The 19,308-nt window shown below is 37.3% G+C and overlaps 1 protein-coding gene across 1 annotated transcript in view; it reads left to right on the forward strand.

The window, feature by feature from the left end:
• The window catches only part of NPEPPS (aminopeptidase puromycin sensitive), a 94,273-nt gene that overhangs the window by 42,850 nt on the left and 32,115 nt on the right, over positions 1 to 19,308 (forward strand). The window contains exons 3-4 of the mRNA XM_032428458.1: positions 5,770 to 5,847; positions 15,873 to 15,994. Of these exons, the coding sequence (XP_032284349.1) occupies positions 5,770 to 5,847; positions 15,873 to 15,994 (200 nt within the window). The remainder of the gene's footprint in view (positions 1 to 5,769; positions 5,848 to 15,872; positions 15,995 to 19,308) is intronic.

Consider the following 19,308-nt stretch of genomic DNA (forward strand, 5'->3'; position numbering starts at 1 on the left):
TTTATTATCAAAGTGAATCTGCTGTAGTTTTGAGTGTAAGATTTTTCTTGTCACAAATTTATACATACTTTGGTTACATTCAAATTTTGCTTCTGTTTGGTGTACTACTAACATACACACTCATGCTTATACCCAAATATGTGTATTTATATCCATAAATTTGAAAATGCGAATTATATTTAAAAGAATTTTTTCTGAAATGTAGCACTCCATAAATAATTTCAGCAAGAGTCCTTATTTATACATCTATAATGAATTAGTTGCAGTTGAATTAATAAAGAGTTGTGTTAGATACATTATCTAGAAAAGAGTATTATTTTATAATAGTCATGACCAGACACTGTGCTAAGCATTTTACATAGAGAATGTTGTATAATCTTCAAATGACTAAGAAGTAGGTAATGATTTTAATTTTATAGCTGTGAAAACAGAGACTCAGATTGTTGAATAACCATATATTCTCCTATTATCTCATTTAAAAAGTATTTTTTTAAAAAGATTTTATTTACTTATTTGTCAGAGAGAGAGAGAGAGAGCACAAGCAGGGGGAGCGGCAGTCAGAGGGAGAAGCAGGCTCCTCGCTGAGCGAGAAGCCCTATGTGGGACTTGATCCCAGGACCCTGGGATCATGACCTGAGCCCAAGGCAGATGCTTAACCAACTGAGCTACCCAGGCATTCCCTAAATATATGTATTTTGAAGATTTTATTTATTTATTTGAGAGAAAGAGAGAGAAAGAGAGAGCATGTGTGGGGGGAGGGGCAGAGGGAGAAACGGACTCCCCACTGAGCAGGGATCCTGATGCAGGGCTCCATCCTGGGACTTTGGGATTATGACCTGAACTGAGGGCAGACGCTTAACCAACTGAGCCACCCAGGTGCTCCTCCCTAAAATATATATATATATATATATATATATATATATATATATATATATATATTTTTTTTTTTTTTTTTTTTTTTAAGATTTTATTTATTTATTTGACAGAGACTTGGTGAGAGAGGGAACACAAGCAGGGGGAGTGGGAGAGGGAGAAGCAGGCTTCCTGCTGAGCAGGGAGCCCGATGCGGGGCTCGGTCCCACGACCCTGGGATCCCAAGACCTGAGCTGAAGGCAGACGCTTAACTGACTGAGTCATGCAGGCACACCAATATTTTTAAATATTTTTTTTAAATAAATTTTTAAAAAATAAAAATATTTTTTAAAGATTTATTTATTTATTTTACAGAGAGAGAGTGGGGGGAGGGGCAGGGAGAGGGAGAGAGAATCCTTAAGCAGACTCCCAGCTGAGTGCAAAGCCCAACATGGGGCTCCATTCTAGAACCCTGACAGCCACCCAGGCACCCCAAAAATAAAAAAATATTTTTTAAAGGTTTCTTGGTCAAGCTGCCTGGCTGGCTCAGTTGGTAAAGCATGTGATTCTTGATCTTGGGGTTGTGGGTTTGAGCACCACATTGCACGTAGACATTATTTTTTTTTAAAAAGGGGTTTTTTGGGGGCGCCTGGGTGGCTTAGTCGGTTAGGCGGCTGCCTTCGGCTCAGGTCGTGATCCTGGGTCCTGGGATCGAGCCCCACGTCCGGCTCTCTGCTCAGCGGAGAGCCTGCTTCTCCCTCTCCCTCTGCCTGCCGCTCTGCCTACTTGTGCTCTCTCTCTGTCAAATAAATAAATAAAATCTTAAAAAAAAAAAACCAAAAAGGGGTTTTTTGGTCAAGTTTGATTTTATCATTTCTTAGTGATATAGTAAAATGTCTACTTATAATGCTTAATTTACATATATGCATTTTAAATAATGTTATATAAAACATTGATATGTTAGTATTAGACTAATATAAACATTAATTTGGAAGTATAGCTTTTTCTTTTCTACTTCAATGAAGCCTATTTATTTAGACTTTTCATACATATCTTTACTATATAAACGGCTTTCCACTCTTTGAACAATCTAATAGTTCTAACAGCAAATAGTATCTTCTAAAGTATTTGAGATAGATCCATTTTTGACTCTATGTACTCTGTTGTGGCTGGAAATTTTATCCCTAGCCATAAGTCCCTATTTATATAACATTAGTAAAGGTGGTATTTTGTTAATACATCTAATATGGGCAGTATTGATGCTCTCCATGACACAGTCACTTAGTGTATTGCTTTTTGAAGTGATTCATTTATTCTGCTAATATTTGGCCAAACATATTATGTGCCAGAAACCATTCTAGCATTGGAGGTAGAGGACAAAACCAAGAATCAACATTCCAGATACATATATTTGATTTGGAAAGACAGACAATAGCAAATATGTAAAGTTGTGGCAAGTGCTCAAAAATCACAGTAAGAGGATTTGGAGTTAGGATTGTTCTTTAAGGTGATGAAACATCTCTAAATAAGTGATTGACATAAAATGTGTAGATATTTGAGGAAAGAAACTTCGAAGCAGCTGTAGAAACCCTGAGGTTGGAGAATGCCTGCAGAGTTTGAGGAACAACAAAGGCACTGGCAGCAAAATGAGTTGTAGGTATTCTGTATCCTCGATAACATTTTTGTTTTTAGTCCTTTTAGATTTATCCATTCTTGTGGGTATGTGGCAGTATGTCATTGTGGTTTTAATTTGCATTTCCCTGATGACAAATGATGTTGGGCATTTTTTGTTTGGTTTTTGGCCATTGATGTATTTTCCTTTGTGAAATTGTTTGAGTATTCTGCCCATATTTTAATAGTTTTTAGGTATATTCTCTGTAAAATATTTTCTCTTAGTCTGTGGTTTGCCTATTCATTTTCTTCACAATGTCTTTTGATAATCACAAGGTTTAAATATTAATGAAATCTGATCTATCAAATTTTTTTCTTTTATGGTTAGTGCTTTTTTGGTCTTCTCTAAGAAATATTTAGCAACCTCAAGCAGAATTTCATTCTGAATATTTTGAGACTCCATTAAAGGCTTTGATCTCACTGACTACCCTGGCTGCTGTGTGAAGAATACATTATAAAGCAGCAAGAGTGGAAACAGACTAGTTAAGAGGCTACTGTGGTGGTCTAGGAGAGAAATAATTGTACATTGGACTGGGGTTGTAGTGATGGGGGCATTGAAAAATCTGGAGTTAAAGATACAGGCTACTGAATTTGCTTATTTGGAATGTGTTGTGAGAGACAGTCGTGGAGGGAAGCAGTTCGGATGATTCTGTATTTCTGGTTTGAGCCACTGGATAAATAGTGGTGCCATTTACAGAATATCCAAAGCTACAATTGACCAACGTTATTTTAAAGTCTGATGTATGTTTGTCAAGTAGTATGTTGTTCAATATAAAGTAATTGGAAGAGTGTCCCATAATACAAGAGACTTTTTAAGAAATTCAAATATATGATTATGGGGCACCTGAGTGGCTGAGTCGATTAAGTGTCTGACTCTTGGTTTTGGCTCAGGTCATGATCTCCTGGTCATGGGATCAAGCCCTAAGTTGGGCTCTGTGCTCAGCACAGAATCTGCTTGATCCTATTCCTCCACCTCTGTCCCTCTCCCTGCTCAGGTGCACACACGTGCTCTCTCTCTCTCAAATAAATAAATTAAAAAAAAATAAAGAATTCAAATGTATGATTACTACCCTCTTTTCTAAGAAAGAATTTTAGAGGAAATTTTACTGTTTTTTTGTATACATGTAATAGAGTTGATATGCGTATTTGGAAGCATGTGCTAGAATGGAATCTAGCAATACAATACTTGATTGTTTCAATTTAAAAACTGCTATTCTTGGAGCACCTGGCTCACTCGGGGGACCATGTGACTCTTTTATTTTTTTTAAGATTTTTATTTATTTATTTAGAGAGTATGCATGTGTGCGTGAGCAGGGGGAGAGGGAGAGAAAGAATCCCAGGTAGAGTCTGTGCTGAACATGGAGCCTGATGCAGGGCTTGAGGCAGGGCTCGATCTCACAACCCCAACATCATGGCCTGAGCCAAAATCAAGAGTCAGACGCTTAACAGACTGAGCCACCCAGGGACACCACATGTGACTCTTGATCTCAGGGTCGTGAGTTCAAGACCTACATTGGGCATGTAGCCTACTTAAAAAAATAATAATAATAAAATAAAAATAGGGGCACCTGGATGGCTCAGTTGGTTAAGCATCTGCCTTTGGCTCAGGTCACGATCTTGGGGTCCTGGGATTGAGTCCCACATTGGGCTCTCTGCTCAGCAGGGAGTCTGCTTCTCCCCCTCACTCTCCCTCTGTACTCTCTCTCTCTCAAATAAATAAAATCTTAAAAAAAAAAAATTTAAAAAACCCTGCTATTCTTTTGTTTTTTATCTTCATTACCAATTTGAAGCTTTTTTGTGCATTTATAAAAACAAGTTTTAATAATCCTTTATGGAGATGGTCTTTGATCATAGACCATAATGCTGTTTTATATTTTTGTCAGAAAAGTACATTCTTAAGCATTAAGGTGATTCTTGGCTTCCCTGTAGGCTTAAGTATGATTCTATATGTGGGAATCAAGTTTGAGCAAATCTTGAGTTATTACCAGCAAAAGTCATTGTTTCAGTAGTGATTTCATCGTATTGTATATATGCCAAGTTGTAAGTTTCTTTTCAAATTTATAGGAATTAGTTTATGATAGTAGAAAGAATTTTGGAATAGGAAGGGAACTGAATTCTAGTCCAGCTACGTGAACTTAGGCAAATCATTAACTTTATATATCTCATTTTCTTCATCTGTAAAATGAGGAATACTTGATTAAAGTTCTTTTAAAATCTGAGATTATAGCTTCTTATTGGTTTTGTAAAGATCTAGCTTTATAAAGGTGTTTGAACCATAATGATATTAGAAACATTGAAAATTCGATCTTAGGGTGATTCATAAAAAGAAATGAATTGTGGGCATCTTGCCTGGCTCATAGAATGTTATTAAATCTGAATCACCATTACCTATATCAAATTTAAGTCCATGACTAATAAAGCTACCTTTCTTAATAACAGTTTCATTGAGATACAATTCATATACCATACAATTCATTCATTTAAAGTGTACAATTCAGGGAGCGCCTGGGTGGCTCAGTTGTTTAAGTGTCTGCCTTTGGCTCAGGTCATGATCTCAGGGTCCTGGGATCGAGCCCCACATCAGGCTCCCTGCTCTGCAGGAAGTCTGCTTCTCCCTCTCCCACTCCCCCTGCTTGTGTTCCCTCTCTCGCTGTGTCTCTGTCAGATAATTAAAATCTTTTTTAAAAAAAGTTTTGTGGCGAAAAAAAAGTTTTGTGAATTAATACAAGATATATAATTGTGTTTCAGGAGCATATTTAATTTGGGATGTGAACTAAAATAGGATAGTCTGAAATGACACTTTTGTTAATAGAAAATTTATTAAGAATATTTAGTTTTAGGGGCACCTAGCTGGCTTAATTGATAGAGCATGTGACTCTTGATCTCAGAGTCTTGAGTTCAAGCCCCAAGTTGGGCTTGGAGCTTACTTAAAAAAAGAGGGGCGGCGCCTGGGTGGCTAAGTCGTTAAACGTCTGCCTTCGGCTCGGGTCATGATCCCAGGGTCCTGGGATCGAGCCCTGCATCGGGCTCCCTGCTCAGTGGAGAGCCTCTTCTCTCTGTCCCTCTGCTGCTCCTCCTGCTTGGGCTCTCTCCCTCTCTCTCTGTCAAATAAATAAAATCTTAAGGAAAAAAAAGAATATTTAGTTTTAGTAGAGATTTTCCTCTTAAAAATGTTAATTGCTGCAGTCTGGATTTTGTCTTAGTCCAGTCAGATTTGTGAAATAATGTTTTTAATTTCCATTCCAGAAATACATGCTACAGGATTTAACTATCAGAATGAAGATGAAAAAGTCACCTTGTCTTTTCCTAGTACTCTCCAAACAGGTAAGAGTCATGGCTTTTGTAAAATCCCATGATGAATAGTGACATCTTATTTCTTCCAAAGAAATTTGTTGTATGCCATTTTTTTTTTCTAATTTTAAGCAGATTAAATATTAAGACAGAACTTTTGAAAGAGGTTCATTGCAGCTTTTGGGCCACCAGGACAAAAGAAGACAAAACTAATGATCATTCTACCCTAGAACATAATGCATTGTTTTTCACCTTTTCAGTCTCAGCTTTTTAAAAATACAGTTACCCAGCTCCATCTTCCAGTAATTGAGTCCACATCTCTGAGATGAATGTCCCACACTTGATTTTGATGTATAAAAGTACAGCGTGGGCATGGAAGGAAAGATTTGTTGATATAATACTATTATTAGGTAGGGGTGCCTAAGTTGGCTCAGTAATGGTTAAGTGTCCACTCTTGATCTCAGCTCAGGTCTTTTTTTTTTTCTTTTTTTATTGTTATGTTAATCCCCATACATTACATCATTAGTTTTAGATATAGTGTTCCATGATTCATTGTTTGTGCATAACACCCAGTGCTCCATGCAGAACGTGCCCTCCTCAATACCCATCACCAGGCTAACCCATCCTCCCATCCCCCTCCCCTCTAGAACCCTCAGTTTGTTTTTCAGAGTCCATTGTCTCTCATAGTTCTTCTCCCCCTCCGATTTCCCCCCCTTCATTCTTCCCCGCCTGCTACATTCTTCTTCTTTTTTTCTTTCTTAACATATATTGCATTATTTGTTTCAGAGGTACAGATCTGAGATTCAACAGTCTTGCACATTTCACAGCGCTTACCAGAGCACATACCCTCCCCAGTGTCCCATCACCCAGTCACCCCATCCCTCCCACCCCCCCACCCACGCCAGCAAACCCCCGGTTGTTTCCTGAGATTAAGAATTCCTCATATCAGTGAGGTCATATGATACATGTCTTTCTCTGTTTGACTTATTTCGCTCAGCATAATACCCTCCAGTTCCATCCACGTCGTTGCAAATGGCAAGATCTCATTCCTTTTGATGGCTGCATAATATTCCATTGTATATATATACCACATCTTCTTTATCCATTCATCTGTTGATGGACATCTTGGCTCTTTCCACAGTTTGGCTATTGTGGACATTGCTGCTATAAACATCGGGGTGCACGTACCCTTTTGGGTCCCTACTTTTGTATCTTTGGGGTAAATACCCAGTAGTTCAGCTCAGGTCTTAATCTCAGGGTCGTGGGTTTTCAAGCCCGGGCCTGGGCTCCATGCTGGGTGTGGCACCTACTTAAAAAAATAATAATAATGGGGCACCTGGGTGGCTCAGTCGTTAAGTGTCTGCCTTCGGCTCAGGTCATGATCCCAGGGTCCCTGGGATCGAGCCCCGCATTGGGCTCCCTGCTCCACGGGAAGCCTGCTTCTCCCTCTCCCGCTCCCCCTGCTTGTGTTCCCTCTCTGGCTGTCTCTCTGTCAAATAAATAAAAAATCTTAAAAAAAAAAAAGATGATGATAATAATCCAGATTCTATTATTAGGTATAAAAGCACAAAGAAAAAAGACTTTCTGAGCTTAATGTAGTGTAAGAAATTGTATACAAATCAATTGGTAAAGCACTAAGACTTTGATTAATGACCTGTTGAAAACCAACAAGTGGAGTGCACTTGTCATGATGAACACCAGGTGATGTACGAAAGTGTCGAATCGATATATTGTACACCTGAAACTAATATAACACTGTTAACTAACTGGAATTAAAATAAAAAGTTAAAAAAAAGTAACAGGTAATTTGTATGAAAGAAAATGCAAATGACTAAAACATGTGAAAAGATATTTGGCTTCCTAGCCATGAGAAATATGAAAACAGCAATTACTGATATACCAGTTTTTGCCTGTTCTGCTCACACCTGGCCCTGAGGACTCCTGCAGCCATATCTCTGCCTTTGCTTAAGAGCTCTGCTCAGCTCACAGCTCACAGCTCTTCTCATTCCAGGACCTGTAGTGGGCAGCTACTGTCAGCAGCATGCTGTTCTCTCCCATGGCAGAGGGCAGAAGCTCAGGGATGGGGACAGAGACAAACTACAAATACACATTTCAGGTTTCTGCATGGATGGTAGTATACTTGATGTCCATTCACATTTTATTGGCCAAAGCAAATAGCATGGTCAAGCCCAAAGTCACTGGGGCAACAATTACCAGAGATTTGATTAAACTTCTACTATGAAAGATAGAGTAAAAAGCCAAACAGTAATAGAAATATAGGAACTTGTTAAAAGCAAAGATAAATGAAAAGAAAGTCTCAAAAAAAAAAACCCCACAAAACAAATTAATACCCTTAGAAATATTGTTAATATCACATTCATTAAACAAGAACAGGACAGGGGAGCCTAGGTGGCTTAGTTGTTTAAGTGTCCGACTCTTGATTTCTGCTCAGGTGATGATCTCAGGGTCATGAGATGGAGCCCAGCCTGGGCTCCACACTTAAGATTCTTCCTCGCCCTATGCCCCTCCCCCTACCGCTTGTATGCTCGCTCTCTCTTAAAAACAAGAACAGGACAGAACATTATCAAACAGAAAGAATTAGAGCAAGAAAACTTTTGGAAATTATAATACAATAGAAATAAAAAACCTAATAGGACTTTTGGAAGATGAAATAGAGAAATCTTACACATGGCATGAAAATTTGAGTACCAATCTAGCAGAACCAACATTCATCTAGTAAAAGAGAGGACAGAGAAAATGAGAAGAGAAAATTATTAAAGATACAAAAGAAGAACATTTCTTTCAACAGAGGTGATTGGAACCTTCAATTTGAAAAGGTACACCACTAAAAAGAAAAAAAGGTACACCACTAACAGGGGCTAACTCAATAAATGGAAAAAATCCCATACCAAAGCAAATTTTAGAACTTTGGGGGATAAAAGTGAGGCTCTTGAAAGGCTGGGTGGCTCAGTCAGTTAAGTATCTGACTCTTAATTTCATTTCAGGACATGATCTCAGGGTCGTGGGATCGAGCCTGTCATCGGGCTCCACACTCAGTGTAGAGTCTGCTTGGGATTCTCTCTCTCCTTCTCCCTCTGCCCCTACCCCTGTTGACACTTGGTCTCGAATGAATGAATAAAGTGAGGCTCTCAAAGAGTTTCTTCCCAAGGGCAGGGGGTTGGGAGGAAGGAGGGAAGACTAGCAGATTACCTTCAAAGTTCAGGGATCAAAATAGTAGTAGTAGACTGGCGGCTGGGGGATGGGCAAAATGGGTGAAAGTGAGTGGGAGTTACAGGCTTCCAGTTATGGAATGAGTAAATCAGGGATTAGAGGTACAGCATAAGGAACATAGTAGTATTGTAATAGTGTTGTATGGTGACAGGTGGTAGCTACACTTAATGGTGAGCATAGCAAAGAGTATAGAGTTGTCAAATCACTATGTTGTACACTTGAAACTAATGTAACACTGTCTATCAACAATGCTTGAATGAATTTTAAAAAAGGAATAGCAGTAGACTAACCATCAGGAACAATGGAAACTAGACTCTAATGAAGCCATTCCTCAAAATTCTGAGTGTATCTGATTTTCAGCCTAGAATTAATTCTATGCTTAGCCAAATTGTGAATTTAAAGAGGGTAAAATAAGGATATTTTCAGATTTGCAAGGTCACAGAAAATTTAATTCTTTGTAAAAGATGTAGGAGTGGGAGATGTAGTTTGGCTAAAACTTCACTTTCTATAGTAAGAAGAAAATAATGTATAAAATTGAAAAATGAAGAAATAGCTATGTAAGCAAGGTATTTAGAAATCACAGAGTTGCTACTGGGGGCAGTGTAGGGAGTAAGATAGCATTGGGCAGGGACTTGCAGCTTATATATAAGCCTATACTACTTTATGAGTTTTAAAGTAGGAACTATTACTTTGATAGAAATAAGATAAAAATTTTTTTTAAGATTTTATTTATTTATTTGACAGAGACACAGAGAGAGAGGGAACACAAGAAGGGGGAGTGGAGGAGGGGGAAGCAGGCTTCCGGTGGAGCAGGGAGCCCGACGCGGGGCTCGATCCCAGGAACCCCGGATCATGATCTGAGCTGAAGGCAGACGCTTAACCACGGAGCCACCCAGTTGCCCCAGTGAGATAAAATTTTAAAAAAATTTAAAATCTGTGGGGCGCCTGGGTGGCTCAGTCGTTAAGCGTCTGCCTTGGGCTCATATCTTCGGCTCAGGTCATGATCCCGGGATCCTGGGATCGAGCTGAGCTCCGCATCCGGCTCCCTGCTCCGCGGGAAGCCTGCTTCTCCCTCCCCCGCTCCCCCTGCTTGTGTTCCCTCTCGCTGTCTCTCTCTGTCAAATAAATAAATAAAATCTTAAAAAAAAAAATTTAAAATCTGTATCATTACAGACTACATTCTATGATCACACTGTGAGAAGATTAAAATCAGTTGCAAAAGAGAAAAAAATCCCTTCTCATATATTTGGAAAAATTGTACCTCTGAAAATTAATATCAAAGAAGATTTGTTATGGAAATTAGAAAATATTTAGAACTGAATAATGAAGTTACTACATAATATGTAGGATGCAAGTAAAACATTACTCAGCATATTTAGTTAAAACTGAAAATTAATCGCTAAGTATCAAGATCAAAGTTAGATAAGAATGGGTAACTTTAAAAAAGCAGAAGAGAGAAAGATTTAAGAGCAGAAATTAAAAAATGGAGAGGAGCAAAAATATATATATATATTTTTTTTTTTTTTAAAGATTTTATTTATTTATTTGAGAGAGAGAGTACATGAGAGGGGGGAGGGTCAGAGGGAGAAGCAGGCTCCTCGCTGAGCAGGGAGCCCGATGCGGGACTCGATCCAGGGACTCCAGGATCATGACCTGAGCCGAAGGCAGTCGCTTAACCAACTGAGCCACCCAGGCGCCCGGAGCAAAAATATTTTAAGATTTTATTTATTTATTTGTCAGAGAGAGAACACGAGCAGGGGGAGAAGCAGGCTCCCCGCTGAGCAAGGAGCCCAATGCGGGACTCCCGTCCCAGGACCTGGGATCATGACCTGAGCTGAAGGCAGACACTTAACCGACTGAGTCACCCAAGTGTCCCGGGAGCAAAGATATTTTAAAACAAGTTTTTAAAATCATTCCAGAAGATAAATAAATCTGGCACGCACGTGTGTGTGTGTGTAAAGATAGTAGATTCAGTTGTTCAGCATTAGGAAATATGACATTATTAAGTCAAAAATTTCAAGATACTAGATTATCAAAAGAAGCTAGAATGTATTTGCTAGAATTGAGCAGGTAAGAATAGGCAGAAACTCCTAGAAGGAGCGTGTGTGTTATATGTGTACATACAGGTATAATACATGCATGTTTCTATTGAATGCTTCATCTGTGCCAGGTACTGTTTTATGTGCATCATAAATACTAATTTATTTAATCCTTTTTGAGATAGTTTCTGTTACCTGCACTTTATAGATAAACTAAGGCACAAAGATGGTTTAATTAAATAACTTGCCCGAGGTTAATTGGTGTTAGGTGGCAGAGCCTGGATTTCAAACCCATGCAGTTTAATCCAAAAGTCTATACTTCTAACCACCATATTATGCTTTTTATTTTTTAATTAAATATAATACATTGTTTAAAATTCAAATGATATATAGTGGAAATGTGTTTGCCATCCTAGCCCTTTCTTCTCTCAGCGCTTCTCAGAAGCAACCAGTTTCCTATGTATCCTTTTAAAACTATTCAGTGGTTTGTAAGCATTTCTGCATATACTGTTTAAGAACACAGAAACTAACATGCCATATGTATTCTGCACCCTTCTTTTCCCTTACATGTCTGTGTGTGTTGTGTGTGTGTGTGTGTGTAAATAAAAGGTCGGGGGCACCTGAGTGGCTCAGTTGGTTGAGCTTCTGACTCTTGGTTTTGGCTCAGGTCGTGATCTCAGGGTTGTGGGATGGAGCCCCATCTTGGGCTCCGTGCTCAGTGGGGAGTCTGCTTGAGATTCTCTCCCTGTGTCCCTCCCTCCATTCTCTCTCAATTTCTCTAAAATAAATAAATAAATCTTTTTTAAAAATGGGTCAGTTATCGGGTGCCTGGGTAGCTCAGTCGTTAAGCGTCTGCCTTCGGCTCAGGTCATGATCCCAGGGTCCTGGGATCGAGCCCCACATCGGTCTCCCTCTCCCACTCCCCCTGCTTGTGTTCCCTCTCTCGCTGTGTCTCTCTCTGTCAAATAAATAAAATAAAATCTTTAAAAAAAAAAAAAAAAAAATGGGTCAGTTATCAGTATATAAGAGCTTTGTCACTCTTGATGAGAACTATTTACAGCAGACATGGTAAATTGTGAAGTCATTTCTAAGGTCAGAGAAGGTTATGACCTTTTGTATACTATAATTTGACAGAGTTTGGGAGATTTTTAGTTAATACAACAGTATAAATAAGTAACTGATATAAATATTAGAATCAGAAATTATCTTATTTGAGGGGCACCTGGGTGGCTCAGTCTGTTGGGCTTTTGATTTCTGCTCAGGTCATGATTTTGGGGTCGTGAAATGGAACCCTCAGTTGGGCTCCATGCTCAGTATGGAGTCTTCTTGTCCCTCTCCCTCTGCTCCTCCCTTTTCTTGTGCTCACCCACTCACTTGATCTCTCTCAAATAAATAAATAAAATCATTTTTTAAAAAAGAAATTATCCTATTTGAGATGAGACTAATATTGATTATTGAGCATCTGTAAATATCTGTTTGAAAATCATTGGCTTTCACATTTTCCCAAGATTCTCTGGAACACAATAACCCAGTCATTCTTCGCTTTAAAAATGACATCCTTATTTTTTCAAGTTTTAGTGGGCTGTACAAGCATTCTATCTTCTGGTAAGGGAATAGGGAGCATATATTGAAAGGACATTAGTAACCTTTGTGTTTAGCCTCACCAGACTTAACAGTCATGCCAACTATTTCATAGCTAAGCAACACATTTTCTTTTCCGAAGTTGGCACATTCTAGAGTAATGGTTAAATTACCATGATCATTGTAAGCTGACAACAACTTCAGAATCATTTGTTAAGGATCCTGCAGAGTGGTGTTTATTTAGAGAAACACTAGGTGATATTGACATTTCTAAGAGTGAAAAACAGGGTCACAGGAAATGGTGACACAAAGGCAGAGACCTTTACTCCCTTTTTATACAAATTAATCTGTCTTTAATTTTTTGGCATTTAGTAGGCTCATTAAATTTTTATTGAAGTATTCAAGATCTACTTCAGGTTTTACAGCAATTATATTCTCCTAAGCTTTAAAGAAATAAGGTGTTTTTTGTTAGTTTGTTTTAAAGATTTTATTTATTTATTTGACAGATCACAAGTAGGCAGACAGGCAGGCAGAGGGAGAAGGAGAAGCAGGCTCCCTGCTCAGCCCGATGCGGGGCTCGATCCCAGGACCCTGGGATCATGACGTAAGCCGAAGGCAGACGCTTAACCGACTGAGCCACCCAGGCCCCCCAAGAAATAAGGTTTTTGGTAGAAGTTGCAGTTTTCCAGTTGTTTAATTTATAAATGGGCTTATTGTATGTTTTAAAAGGTTTATCATCCCAAGCAGATAAATATTGCATACAATGGATATTGAAATAAGGTGTCTAATGTGAGGAAGCAATGTAAATTATGTGGGCAAACAGGTATAAAATTAGACAATCTGGCAATCAGTTCTTCAGTATGGTGTAAATTTGATAAGTTGACATTTATTAAGTTTTTTTCCTCCGGTTTTTGCCCTATAATTCTACTATATTAATAGTAAATATTTTGTAATTAGTATTGTATAATATAACACTAGTTAAATTTATTAGTGATTTTTTAAAAACTTTAACTTGTGTTTTGTTTGAATTTCAGGTAATAACCTTTTCCAATACTTTGTATTTTGTTTAGTATGCCACTTTTTTGAAAGTGGCCACTATCAGTATCTTGTTATGGTTTGATGGCCTTGGAGATTTAAAACCGAGTAAAAGTGTAAGCAGCCTTTCTTATTTAGTTATGAGTTTTAAATCATTTTATTCCAAATAGGAAAAGGCAAAAGTAGATTTCCCGTGGAATATGAGTTATATAAAAGAAATCTTAACATGTTAGTTGACTAGTGAAAACAGACTGGCCAATTCCATTTATGGAATTGCAACATAAAATTCCATCAAACACTTCTTTTTAAAGGTAGTGGGGTTTTGCAATCTACTAGATAAGTCCTTGTAAACTTTATTAATGTGAATATATCTGCTTTTTTAAAGATTAGTGAATTCCTAAAGAAAATAGGGAGAAATTGTATATTATAGTTAAATTCTTTAGTATCATTTAGAATTCTTTCACATTCTTTTATTGTATTCTTATTTACTGTTCCAGTAATCTGTCATTCTCTTTAAGAAAGTATTCATTGTCCCCTTCAGACAGAATGTCTGATTTTTAAAAAATAAGATTCACAAACACTTATTCAAATGAGCTTCAATTCCCTCCCGCCCCCCAGCATGATTACATTAAGAATATGGCACTTCCGGGTGTCTGGCTGGCTCAGTCAGTAGAGCATGGGACTCTTGATCTCAGGGTTGTGAGTTCAGGCCCTACATTGGGCACATTAAAAAAAAAAAAAGTGGCACTTTTTTTAATGATGATGACTTTGCTGCAGAGGTCTGAAATTTTCTCTTGAAATTACTTTCAGAATGAGTTTGAAGCACATATGAAAATCAGTAGTATTACATAATTGACATACTTAATAGACAACAGCGTTTTGTCTAGAAACAATATGCAGTTTGTCATTTACTTTTTCTGTAGATTTGGACTCTAAATGACTTTTGGACCTTTTCAAAAAAGTCAATTCAATTTTGGAAGGTGAAGATCTGACTGAGAGCATCCAAAAGGATATGTCAAAAAGAGGGAGAGTTAACATTTTGAACAATGTCAGTGTCATTGCTCTATGGCATTCCAAAATGACAGTTTAAAACATTAGGATATAAAAGTTTTGGAATGATTGCCTAATTATTTTATAGTCATACCATGTCTTTGATTTGTTAGATTCCCATGTTCTAGATCTTGTTATAAATAGGCACTTTAAAAGGATCAATTAGAAGTCAACATTTTTCTGGTTGGTTTTTTGGGGGGATTTAATTTGTAAAATGTAGAATGGGATTATTGTTTTGTCATTCATCTGAATTTAGTAGATGACTAATAGATATTAATTATAATCTTTGTTATGAAAGAAGGTATATAACTCCCATTTTGTCTAACTTGGTTTTGCCCCCATACAACAATAGAATATATATTCATGTTGCGTTTTTATTTGCATTTAGTAATTATTGAGTAAATGTATTTCTTTAATATTATCATTTCAAATGATTGAGGTGACTGTAAGAGTTTTTAATGCCCTTTTGCCAGCCAAATCATTGATCTTGCCTATATAGTTCCTTTCAAAAGTATGGAATCAGTGTTCCATTTGGATTGAACAGACAGGGTTTTGTCTTAATGATAGAGTAATTGGCATGAAGTCCTCTAAATGGACCAATTTATATGGCATCATTGGCAGAAAACATGAATTTTGGATTAAACAGGCCTAAATTTTTTATCTCATTCTTGCTACTTACTAATCGTGTGACCTCAAGCAAGTTATTTAACTTTTCAGCCTCAGTTTTCTCATCTGAAAAAATGGAGACTATACCTACTTCCAAGTTTCTAAATATTTTTAAAGCACCATGCACAGTAGCATGTCATACATTTAGTAATAAATGTTCATTTCCTTTCCTGTTTTTATCTTTATATATTGGTGATTAGAGATTAAGTTAATAAAGTTAGAAAAACTTTCTAAACAGTCACCCTAAACATGATGTTAAGGTTTACTTTAGGATTAGTTTGCCATTTATTTTAGTAAATACCGTATTTACTAAATTGCCAGGAGAAGTGTTTGAGAAAAGAAAGAATGATTTGAACATTGTAAATAGTCAACTAAGTTAGTATCTTAAGGATATATTTTTGATAACTTGTACTTAATATCTATATTAAAGTGGTTTTCATTCATCTTCAATCACAGGTACAGGAACCTTAAAAATAGATTTTGTTGGAGAGCTGAATGACAAAATGAAAGGTTTCTACAGAAGTAAATATACTACCCCTTCTGGAGAGGTGCGCTATGCTGCTGTCACACAGTTTGAGGTATGGTGTTCTTCTCTAAAATGTTGTTACCTTAAAGTAGATATTCTGACAAAGTTCTGTTCCATTATTTGCATGATTATTTCAGGCTAGGTCCCTTTGGCCATAATTATGTTCATGATTTTGGAATCTTTATTTTATATTGAGCCAGTTATCTCCATCATAGAGGGAGACAATTAGAGATGTGGGCTGGAAAATGGATACACACATACACAACACACACACCAGCATTACTATTTCATAGGAAAAGCCTCAGGAGTCAAATACTAACAAGACAATTTTAATTAAAAAGGGTACATAGTATAAAAGCAATTCAGGTATTGAAATTCTGTTACATATATGCATGTATACAGATGTATATGTATATACACATACATGCATATATTATTTTGTTACATATATACATACACATTTATACAAACATATGTAACAGAATTTCAATACCTGAATTGCTTTTATACTATGTACCTTTCTTTTTGTTTTTTAATTTTAAAGATTTTTATTTATTTGACAGAGAGAGACACAGCGAGAGAGAGAACACAAGCAAGTGCCCCACTATGTACCTTTCTTAATTAAAATTATACTCTTAGTATTTGACACCGGTGGCTTTTCCTACCAAATTAATAGTAATGTTGTTGTATAGCATTCCTTTTCTTCTTTGACAGGTCCTTGCTATATGTTTATCTTACTATATTATCTGCACTTTGATTTTTATTTATCAAGTATATGCAAGTTACATAGCTTGTTTTGAATTTGCTAGTGGTACTTTTAAGTATTAAATCTAATTAAATTTATGCCTGTACATTTCAGTATGGATAAGGAAACAATTGATCCTGTCTATTTTTATGTTTCTGCCTATATCTCTGTATTGTTTGTTTTGCATACCTAAAGTTTTGGATTGGGGCGCCTGGGTGGCTCAGTTGGTTAAGCGTCTGCCTTTGGCTGAGGTCATGATCCTGGGGTCAGGGAGCCCTCTTCTCCCTCTGCCGGCAGCTCCCCATGCTTGTGCTCTCTCTCTCTCACTGTTTCTATCTCTCTCTGTCAAATAAATAAGTAAAATCTTTTAAAAAAATAAAGTTTTGGATCTAGTTCACTACTAATTTGTCTAACCTAGTGTATCTTCTCTTTCAAGAATTTTATGTTGCCTTCTGTTTTAAAACAACATTTGCAGGGGCGCCTGGGTGGCTCAGTCAGTTTGACATCCAACTCTTGATTTCAGCTCAGGTCATAATCTCGGGGTCGTGGGATCAAGCCCTGCATCAGGCTCCATGCTGAGCGTGGAGTCTGCTTGTTCCTCTCCCTCTGCTCCTCCCCTCGCTTTCTCTCTCTCTCTCTCTCAAACAAATGAATAAAATCTTTAAAAAATTTGCCATAGCTATTTAGGCTTAATTCTGTGTTTCCGTTATTTCAGTGCTTATCTTTAGCCCTTTGAGCACTTCTGCATCCTGGAATGGTTGCCTGGAGTATGTCTCCAAATAAAAAAAAATTTTTTTTAAGATTTTATTTATTTATTTTGACAGAGAGAGACAGCAAGACAGGGAACACAAGCGGGGGAGTGAGAGAGGGAGAAGCAGGCTTCCCACTGAGCAAGGAGCCCCATGCAGGGCTCGATCCCAGGAGCCTGGGATCACGACCTGAGCCAAAGGCAGCCGCTTAACGACTGAGCCACCCAGTCACCCCCAAATAAAATTTTTTTAGGGGAGGGTATGTGGGTAGTATACTTCCAGAGTCTTTGCACAACTGAAAGGCTTTCATTTGCCTTAATTCATGACCAGTTTTACTGGGTGTATAATAGATTTGTTGGGGAAAAAAGAAAAAGAAGAGCAGCCCCTGACATTCAGAAGTTGCACCAGCACTCCCAGCTAGTCCATGCTGTTCTTTTTGATGTAAATAGTATCATAGAGCACCAACCTCAGACAAGGTTACTCTGAGACCATGATAAAGTGAAAAAAAACAAGGGTGCTTCATAATTTCATCTAAGGACAGACAAAAGCAAGGTCACTGTGCTACCCGTGAAATAAGGAACAGCTCCCTCTCTTAGTTAAAATGAGCGACATCTTTATCAATTACGGTTTTAGTCTTGCTCTAGGCTGCCCTCTCTACAGGTAAGATTTGTTGAGATGCGCACCCACAGAATCGCCTCCACTTTTTGACCCCACTCAATTTAGAGTGAATCTAAATCCTCCCCCCAATTCACCCTGCCAATCCGGAATATACATATAATAGCTTCTTTCTTACACACCCCAGGGTTCCCCTCACTATGAGTTTTCCCTCGCTACAATGAATAACAAACCCAACTTTTCAACTATAAGAGTGATATATACAGTTGGCTTACAATTTTTCTCTTTCAAAGGTATATAAATGTTGTTCCACAGTCTTTCATATCTCATTTTGTCAAGGGGAAGAATCAGACTGGAATATCTTTTTTTCCCTTGTAGAGTAACATATTGTTTTGTTTTGCTTTGTTTTCTTCTTGATTGCTTGTTAAATTATTTCTTTGTACTTAAAAATTAAAAATTTTTACCAGGTGTTCACTTTTCATGAACTTTTACATAGTAATTGGTGAACCCTGTTGATGTTCAGATTCAGATCTTCAGTGTAGCCAAGTTTTCTCCTATTACATACTACATTTTCACTGTGGTTTGTGCTCTGCTCTCTCATAATAGGTTTATGTCTAATCTCTATCCCTCAGATGAAGTTTTGATGGCTTTCATCACTCTGTCCTTTTGATATTTTAGAAACTTTTTTTAAGAAACTTTTAAACCTTGTTATCCATGTTACTCATTTAATTTCTTTTAGTATAAATTCATTTCTCTACCGCTGCTGCTCCTAATTTCAGTTTTTCTGTGCTATCTTTTCTTTCCTTATACTCTGCTTACTTTTCAGATGTCTTATTTATTCTTTGAATGAATTCATCATTTATTTAACTTCTTTGAGAGTGCAATTAGCCATCTGACATTTTCCTTGGAGAAACTTTTCCAGAAGTATGTGCTTCTTCTACCTCTCTATAATTTATTCCTTCTTTTCATGATACAGAATCTTGTAATTGGTTCTATTTTTTTTACTTCATTCTGTTTTATTAAAGTTTCTTTTATAACTGGTATTCTACTGAACCACTAAACTTTATTTTGCTTTAACAAGTTTGCACTTTCTTAAAAAACAAACAAGTTTACTCTTTATTTTTGAAGAAAAAAATGAGATCTTGTTAAGTAAGTCAAGTGGTGACAGTTTTATGTGTAGTATATGGAAATGCCATTAAATGGATGACCTGCGACGCCTGGGTGACTCAGTCGATTAAGCGTCTGCCTTCAGCTCAG

This window comes from Phoca vitulina, unplaced genomic scaffold, assembly GCF_004348235.1.
Source record: "Phoca vitulina isolate PV1807 unplaced genomic scaffold, GSC_HSeal_1.0 scaffold40, whole genome shotgun sequence".
Lineage (NCBI taxonomy): Eukaryota > Metazoa > Chordata > Mammalia > Carnivora > Phocidae > Phoca > Phoca vitulina.